At 44.0% G+C, this 9,536-nt stretch overlaps 1 protein-coding gene across 1 annotated transcript; it reads left to right on the plus strand.

Annotated features, from left to right (window-relative positions):
- The first annotated feature begins 6,323 nt into the window (after positions 1 to 6,323).
- Positions 6,324 to 8,909, plus strand: LOC144461876 (uncharacterized). Its single transcript, XM_078165632.1, has 4 exons — positions 6,324 to 6,435; positions 6,875 to 6,962; positions 7,071 to 7,639; positions 8,793 to 8,909. Exons 3-4 carry the CDS (start codon positions 7,146 to 7,148, stop codon positions 8,806 to 8,808), a joined length of 510 nt encoding a protein of 169 aa, XP_078021758.1. The 5' UTR covers positions 6,324 to 6,435; positions 6,875 to 6,962; positions 7,071 to 7,145; the 3' UTR covers positions 8,809 to 8,909.
- The last annotated feature ends 627 nt before the right edge of the window (positions 8,910 to 9,536 follow it).

Here is a 9,536-nt window from a genome sequence, read left to right on the forward strand (position 1 = left end):
TCTTATGGATGTCAGAAGACACTACCAGCATTAAGACTTCCTCTTAGAAAATGCAGCGCAAGTGAAAGTAAGTCAGACTAGGAAGTGTGTGGACTTTGTGCACAATGCTGTACGGTTGGATTTATAAAAGTAATGTGGTTGGCCACATTAAGCCATCAGGTTCTCCGGGTGACGCAGTCCCACCTCACTTTTTCAAGAAGGTTTTCCCTACTATAGGACAGTCGGTTCTGGCCGTTATTAACAGCAGCCTGTCTTCTGGTGTTTTAAACATGCAGTAGTGCAACCCCTGCTAAAGAAACCTGGCCTGGATCACACTGTGCTGGCCAATTTCAGGCCAATCTACAAGCTGCCTTTTATTTAAAAAATCCTGGCGAAAGCTGTTGATTTTCGTTCATGTTCAGTTAAAGTTCTTTATGGACGAGCATGATATCCTGATATCTTTCAGTCTGGCTTTAAAACACTGCATAGCACAGAGTCAGCTTTATTAAGAGTTTTTAATGACACCCTCCTGGCAAATGACTCTGGTGACTATGTGATTCTTGTTCTGCTGGACCTAACCACAGCCTTTGATACTGTGGACCACAATATTTTAGTGGCTGGGTTACGGCACCTAGTGGGCATTTGTGGTGGTGCTCTGGAGTGGTTTAGGTCTTATCTGGCAGACAGAACTATGTGTGTAAGCATTGGTGGCTCTGAGTCCTGCTCTGCTCCTGTGTCGTATGGGGTTCCACAGGGTTCAATTTTAGGGCCCCTGCTTTTCTTTTTCTGCCTCTGGGCTCCATCCCCAGAAAGCATGGTATTTCTTTCCATTGTTATGCTGACGATAGTCAGATGTATGTGCCGCTGAAGAAGAAAGATGCTTTCTCGCTTAAACCACTTCTGTTATGTCTCAAAGATGTTAAAGCCTGCATGGCCCTGAACTTTTGCCCCTTGGCATATTATGTGAAACCAACAGTTTCAAACTTGGGTTTTAAGATGGACAGTGATTTTAAATTGGATCGGCAAATTGGTGCAGTAGGTAAGTCCAGCTTTTTTCACCTTAGGCAGCTGGCAAAGGTTAAACACTTTCTAGCACAACAGCACTTTGAAACCCTAATCCATGCCTTCATCACGTCTCAGCTGGATTACGGAAACGCACTTTATTTTGGAGTCAGCCAGTCCTCCCTCGCACGTCTCCAGTAAGTTCAAAATGCTGCTGCTCGTCTCTTAAATGGAGCACGTAAGAGGGAACACATAACTCCCATTCTGGCCTCCCTCCACTGGCTGCCTGTGCACTTTAGAGTTCATTTTAAGATTCTTTTATTTGTTTTTAAATCTTTAAATGGTCTCACCCCGCCTTACCTCTCTGAGCTACTCCAGCCCTACGCTCCTGCTCAGCGTGTCAGGTCAGCTGATCAGCTGCTCCTGGAGGTACCGAGGTCCAAGCGGAAGCTCAGAGGGGATAGAGCCTTTTCTGTTGCTGCTCTGAAACTTTGGAAGGGCCTACCTTTGCACATCAGACAAGCCCCCTCATTGTCCATTTTTAAAACTCATCTTAAAACCCTTTTTTATTCCTTGGCTTTCAACTCAGCATGAGACTGTGCTCTTGTTTTAGTGTTTTTATTGTTTTCGTGTTTTTATTCTTTATAATTGTTTGTTTTATGTCTTAAGTTTTTATGTTTATGTACAGCACTTTGTTTCAGCTGTTGTTTTTAAAGTGCTCTATAAATAAAGTTGAGTTGAGTACACAGCATTTGTTTAAACTAGCATTAAGCCAACTAGCTGGAAATGATCAACCCTGTTATCTTTACAGAGTAACAGGACTTGACATGTGAGTAACCGGGATGACACAGATTGGTGTTCACACTCGTTTTACTATCTTTAAAAGTTAGCCTTATAAAATTTTAAAGGTCATCATGTGAGTATTATTCAGCTAATATCAATACTATGAAGAAACTGGTTACTTCTTTTACTGTGAAAATGCGGCCTTTCATATGTTTGTATGGTCTAAGTAATGATTAAAGGGCCAGTGTGTAATATTTGGCATGGTTTATTGTCAATCTGAATCTGAATCTGAATATTCTACCCATTAATGTGTTTATACAAGTGTATGATCGCTATAAAATAAAATTCCTTTGGTTTTCGTAGCCTTTTAATTATGCTTTTATATATATATATATATCAAGGGCCTTGCTTTAGAGAGGTCGCCATCTTGCGCCGCCATGTATGTACGGCAGACAGAGTGGACAATCCAGCCAGCCAGAGAACGCGTTTCGCGTGTATAAATGAACCAATGAAGACAGCGGAAGGAAGGAAGAAGGAGGAGGAAACAGCAGAGAGTGTTAGTAATTCGTCGATAGAGAGTAGTGAAAAGTTTTTTTAGTTATAAAGTTTGCGAATGGACCACACTTACCACGCAACAGGAGAGAATGAACCCGAACCGTCATCTGCGAGGAAAAGAAGACACAACTTCACTCCTTGTGATGCACTCTCTGCGGCGCTTTTCCTCCTGGTGATATATCTCCCCAACAATGGTAGCAGTAGCACCTAATCCCATTCTGTGCATTCAGCCTCTCTTCTCGCCCGCTCAGCATCAAACACATGGAGTTCCTCATCTGTATGCTCCGGCTCAAACAGGTATGGCTCTGGGTCTGTGTCCGCTACAAGAAACTCTTCAAAATCGCGTTCAAAGTCGTCCATTGCAGCTACTATAGTCCGGAGATATTGCTAGGCTAAATAAACAGCTGAGCACTGTTTACAGGCTACGCTGTCAGTCAGTGTGCGGGCTGGAGATTGGTGGAGCAGAGAGGGGAGGGGGGTCCCCACTCAGTATGGTAAACGAGTATGTGTGTAAAGTCATGAAGTGTGTCTGTTACGCTAGAAGAGTCAGAGTTTGGGACGGAGTGGAGTGTTACCGGAGTTTCTGGAGCGCTCAAATAAACGGGCCTTTTTCCGGAACGCTACTCTGGTCTCCTGCTCGTGAGGGATTCATTACAATATCGTAACATGGCTTAGATTTCTAAATAAACATTCACCTCATCGCTAGATAGACCTACTCCTGAAAAACTCGTGCGCAAGGCTTTTTGTCCCTACGAGGCCACCGTCATTTACCCGAGGGGAGGGGTGAGCGAGTGAGCCCTGCAATCTAGAATTTGACCACTGATGTCACTGTTTCCAACGGTTTTCAACCCATTTTACACACTGGCCCTTTAAATGTTCTGTATATCTGTTCAGACAAAGTGAGTACAAACACAGAAGTTCTGCTCCCAACTATGCCCAACGTTGCAAATTTACAACATTTCCCTAAAAACTTACTAAAATGTAAAAAAATTTAAAAACTCTTTGATTTCTACATCAGAGGCCTCCTGAAACTATCTGAGAGGTCAAAAAAAAATTTGCTCATTTTTTTCTATATCTGGGTCTTACAGGGTTAAAATTGTTTTCATCATTCTCTGTGCAGTCACTCGTTCGGAGACCACAAACGCATTTCCCAGTTGGCAATCACTCATAAGGACCCATTCTCCACCCAACATATTGCTGGAGGGCCCACTCTCTCTATGGGGCCCCTGTCTCACTGGCCTGCCTGCGCCCCTCCAAAATGAGAGCGTTGGAAAACAGATTTCTTTTAACATGAAACTGCTTTAATCAGTGTTTTTAGCATTTTTTAATCACATTGCATATGCACAAAATGAAGCCTGAAAGAGGCGTACGCTAATTCCCATGGAAAAGTGAAAACAGACACATGCTTAGGAACATTTTGGAGACGAGAAATTGGCAACGCAGGTAGTGAGGTTCAAGCCTGATAGTAGGAATTGTCCAGTGTTTTTTGGCGCAACAATTTTGTCTGTAGAAAGAGAGGAAGAGACCTCTGTGGATAATTCTGGTCCTGATAAAAATCTCCCGAACAGTGATCATTGAAGAAAATCCAACCAGAAGTTATAGCTGGTTGCAATCTGCAAACCTCACCACTAGATGGCACCAAACCCCCTAAATCTGACACACTGTTCTTTGACGTAAAGTGCAAGCACCTCAAAATGCTACTGAAGTACAGTGCTTGTAAGTGTACTCTGTTACTTTCCATCACTGGCGAGTCAGTTATTCAGGAAAAGATGGACTCCTGCCAGATTCACAGGTGCATCTCAAAAAATCTGAAGTGACAGTGAAATATTTCAAGCCTTTTTTTATTTTATTTTTGATGATTACGGTTTACAGCTCACGAAAATAAAAAATACAGTACCTCAAAATATTAGAATATGACATAAGACCAATTAAAAATGATTTATAATACAAAAAATATCAGCCTTCTCAAAAGTATGTTCATTTACGCACTCAATACTTGGTCGGGGCTCCTGTTGCACAAATTACTGCATCAATGCGGCGTGACACGGATGCCATCGGCCTGCGGCAGCTGTCAGCTTGTCTGTATTGTTGGGTCTGGTGTCTCTCATCTTCCTCTTGACAATACGCCATAGATTCTCTGTGGGGTTCAGGTCAGGAGAGTTGGCCGGCCAATCAAGCACAGTAACGCCAAGGTCAGCAAACCAGTTACTCACCACTAACATCCATAGGGCGGGGGTGAAGGTATCACAATCCACTGTTCGAAGAAGACTGCGAGAGGAGAAATATAGAGGCCATACCACAAGCCGCAAACCACCCATGAGCAGTAAGAACCGGAAGGCCAGATTGGAATTTGCAAGGAAGTACAGAGATGAGCCACAAAAGTTCTGGGACAAAGTTTAATGGACTGACTTACTTACTTAGGCCTTTAAATTCCCTGAAGAACACAGGCCACTGATGAAACTCCTCCAATTCCATATTCTCCTCTTTGGTCTTGTGCCCTCTTAGTCAGTTGTTGCCTTGCGGGTTCCATGTTTGTGCATGTTTTATAATGGAGGTGTTTGGTCGTCTGAGTGTGTGGCCTATCCAATTCCATTTTCTCCTCTTGATTTGGCTTTCCAATGGCTTTTGCTTAGTGAGATCCCACAAGTTCACATTTGAGATGGTGTTGGGCCAGTAGATTCCAAGGAGGCGTCAGAGGCAGCGGTTGAAAAATGTCTGGAGTTTGTTGCGGATGTTGGTGGTCATCTTCCAGGTTTCTGATCCGTAGAGTAGGGTGGATTTGACATTTGAGTTGAAGATGTGCAATCTAGTTTTGAGTGATATGTTTTTTGCTTTCCAGATTTTATTTACCTACCTATCTACCTCCTCTAACTGATTTTGATCCATGATTTATGGAGAGTTGTTCTTGTTGCTGATGCGCATTACCTTGGTTTTTGATTAGTTGATTTTGAGTCCGAGTGAAGCAGCAGATACCTCTAGATTGCGTGATTTTTCCTGCATCTGTTGGGAGGTACGTGCTAGGAGTGCTAAATTGTCCGCGCAATCCAGGTCTTCTAGTTGTTCAGTCAAGCTCCACTGTATGCCGGTTCGGTTATTGCTGGTTACTTGCGTCATGGTCCAGTCTATGCAGAGGAGGAAGAGGAAGGGGGAGAGCAATGGACTCCATTGCGATGGATTTAGAGTTTGCAGTGACGCCAATTATGTTCCGCCTCGTTAGTTCACCGCACGGACCGTTTAACCTGGCAACAACTGCAGCCAGCTCAGACGTGATTGGTCAATATCCCGCGGACTACAAACAGCCTACAACCGGAAACCAGGGCTCTTCTGCTCTTCTTCCGGAGGCAAGATCTCCGGGGTTTGCCTACAGACTCTACAGTCACTGAATGTAGACTATTACCACAGTGATGGAAAAGCCAACGTGTGGAGAAAGACCCGATCTGCTCATGATCCAGGACATACAGGCTCATCTGTGCAGCATGGTGGAGGAAGTGTCATGGCTTGGACTTGCACGGCGACTTCGGTAACGGGTTCACTAACCTTTATTGACGATGCAACAATGAATTCAGAAGTCAGTTTACAGAGAAACGCATCCAAACTAATCGGGAGGAACTTCATCATGCAGCAAGACAATGACCCAAAACACTGCCAACACAACAAAGGACTTCATCAGGGGACAAAGTGGAAGGTTTTAGAGGGGTCGCGTCAATTACCAGACCTTAAGCACCGGACCAAGTCCAGAATATATACAACTTTCTCACTTTCTGAAATAAGAAAGAATAAGAAATAAGAAATCTTGAACTATTTTACTACTTTCTAATTTCTTGAGATGCACCTGCTTTTCTGAACTCCCTCATCATGGCTGCCTGCAAATGGAAAAACATTTGGATAAAGAAAGACAGCACATGCGTTCACTGACTCCTCTCTTTAGATACAAACAGGTGACAGGTTTTGTTTGGCTGAGGTTCAAACTAGCAAATACTTTACAACGCCTCTCTCCACCTGTCTCGTACGGTGACGTGATGCGACACGAATGCATCTGTGAGAGACAGCGCTCATTAATTACAGTGCATCATCTGTCAGCTCACAGGTTCAGTCGCTGACTGAGATTCATCTCATGTAAGTACATCGATTTTTCTTCTCTCCTTAGTTTGAGTTTTGCACGAGGAAAGGGGTTCAGATCTGAGACTTCTACTGTAGATTTTGAGATTTAATCAAAGAAAAGAAGGTTACATTGATTAGTTTCCTATCAAGGCAGTGACACATTGTGTCTGGAATATTTTCTAATTACAGTTTAATCTAGAACAGCTGCTGAGGAGTGATCAGCCGAACGGAAAACTCGCCTCCTTTATGCAGAAAAGTAGACAAAGAGCAAACCAGCTGTTGCTTTAAAAACTAAACACCTTTAATAAAGTTCTGCAGCATGTTAAAAGTCTTTCCCAAACTTATAGGTTGAACTAATTTTATTAATGCACTGTTGTTTGCCGTGCCTTTAATTTTCCAGTCAAACTGGTTCGACTTAACATTAAACGGCACCTCCCTGTTTTCTTTCATTCAGTGCTGTGACATTAAAGAGATCATCTGCCACCGAGACGAACACCGCCGCCACAATATGGCCTTTTTTCAAAATCAAGGGGACGGTCAACGTAAGATCTGTTCCTCTGTCCATTCTCTCTTGTATGGTTGTTTCTGTGTTTGTGCTTTATTCTTGAAACAGATTTATTTATTTATTATTCTTTCTTCTGATCCAACAGAAGACCCACTTGCTGGCTTCTTCCAAGGCCCCGCGACAGGGGGGCAGGACTGCTCTGGGGGTGGCAAGGGGGGCCATGGGCCTGGAGGCAGGCAGGATAAAGATGATCACCGTGGAAGAGACGATTTCCAGAGAAGAGAAGATCGCCATGGAGGTGATCACGATGACCAAAGGGAAGATCGCCATGGAGGTGATCACGATGACCACCAGAGACGATGCAGTCCTGATCGTGACCGTGGTCAGCGCAGGAGCAGCCACAGCCCTGACCGAGACCATCGCCAGCGCAGGAGCAGCCACAGCCCTGACCGAGACCAGGATCAGTGCAGGGACAGAGGCAGCCCTGATCGCCGTGGCCGTGACCACAGCCCTCATCGTAGCGGAAGCCGCGGCCGTGACCACAGCCCTCATCGTAGCGGAAGCCGCGGCCGTGACCACAGTGGTGGCAGCCGTGGGAGCTGCGGCAGTGGCAGTGGCAGCGATGACGGGCACGGGGGTCGTCGCAAAAAAGGCGGGCGCAAGCATGGCTATGGCCATGAGCGTGGACGTGGACGAGGACGCAGGTGAATACAGGTGAGATACAAAGTTAATTAAACCATTTTCTCTAAATCAGCTTCTCATTCTAAGCGACAGGCTCTTGCATGAACAAAATATCTTCTGCAGCAGTTTTATTTATTTCATATCAGCCACTTTTAAGTTTGTTTGAAGTGGGCGGGGCTCGGTTGGAAAACATTTAAGCAGGACTTCTGTGTTGAATTGTCGCGGTACCTACGGTATAGTCTTTGTGTCGACATAACTAACTCCGTACCCTAAGTCTTGTGTGTGATTTATCCTGGCTTCATATGAGCAGAGGAAATCTCTGCTCATTGCTAGGCTAATTTATACAATGTAAAATGCCATAAGCTGGCGCTGATAACGTTAGCATGTTGTATTTGTTTGGAAAACGTGTTTAGTATAAGACAGTTGTTTTGTCAGTGAACCTTGTGAGTTGTAATGGAGCTGAATTATGTAACGTTTGTTAAATGTTGCTGTTGTCCCTGGTTTTATATGAGAAGAGGAAAAGTCCGCTAGCTGCTAGGCTAATTTATACAATGTAAAATGCCATAGGCTTGTGCTAATAACGTTAGCATGTTGTATTTGTGGGGAAACTGTGTCCAGATAAAGACAAGTGTTTGTCTGTGAATGGGGTTGATCTCATCTGCTTTGTGACACGTTGTTGTTGTAACTGCATTTTAGCTCGTTGAAAAGAGACTTTCAGACCGAATATCAACTGCTCTTTAATCCCGGCTGGTGCTCACTGTGTAAGGAGTCCTAGTTTAGGAGAATTCTTTGAGCAGGGAATGGACAGAGAGTGTGACCTCAGTGAGGAGGTGCGGTCGACCCTGTTGCTAGATGTGATGCATTCTTTTATAAGGTGTGATTGGTTGTCCTTTTGTGAGCCTGCAAGGTGAGGAAATGAAATAAACTGCGTCACAATGTGAGACCAAAGTCATCACTGCTGCATTTTTACAGCTGACTCATATCTTAGTGTCCCCCAACAAAAAGTTCGGAGTAACTTTATGTGGTGCACATTACTACTTCTTAAAATCAAACAAGCTTAGAAAGAAAAGTCGATTCACAACTGGACTTTGATTCATTTTAAGGTGTCACACGTCAAGATGGAGCTCTGAACGTCTTCTTGTGTCTTTGTCTTGTCTTCTTGCTGAAATGTTGTTTTGTGTTCCAGGCTGCAGATTCACTGACGACAACGCCTTGTGTGAAACTCGACCTGCCGTCCAGCCATGAAAACATTTAACTCTGCATTTTTGCTCTTATATGAAATAAAATACTCTGAAGACATGAACCGAATGTCGTCTGTCGTACTTGTGTTTTCAAGCAGCTCTGAAGTGAGTCAGAGACTTCCTGTTTTAAAACTGAGTTTTTGAATGAATGGAGGATAAAGGACATTAAAGGTATATAAGATAATGTTATTGTTCATGGTAGAGGCTCCTTTCTATTTCCTCTCAGACTAAATTTAACACAGTGCATGCAGTCTGGAGAGGCAGCCAACACCCTCAGGTGGTGTGGCAGTTAGGCAGACAGGTGTGGATGGCGTAGCTCCGCCTCCTGTGCTCCAGGCGACAGGGTGAATTGAGGTGAGTGAGTCACCTGGGTCTTCTGCCAAATTTTTTTAGACACTGTTGATGAGAGCAGGAGCAAAATATTCACATTTGAAGACGTGAGAGTAAATCGCTTTACGCCTTCAATGTCATTATTAAGGTTTGATTTCAGAGATTGTTTCATGGATAAACTCATAAAGACTCGTGCAAGTAAGGTTTTCAAAAACTTAGGAAGACATTGAACGTGTCACAGCTGACTGACGATACTTCAATTGAAGATAACAAGGCAAACAGGCGGGAACGATTAGCAGGGAGACGAAGCGGGAACACGGGCAGGTAGAAGTAGAAGACACTGTTTACGGATCCGCCCT

The sequence above is a fragment of the Epinephelus lanceolatus genome, chromosome 24 (assembly GCF_041903045.1).
Source record: "Epinephelus lanceolatus isolate andai-2023 chromosome 24, ASM4190304v1, whole genome shotgun sequence".
Lineage (NCBI taxonomy): Eukaryota > Metazoa > Chordata > Actinopteri > Perciformes > Serranidae > Epinephelus > Epinephelus lanceolatus.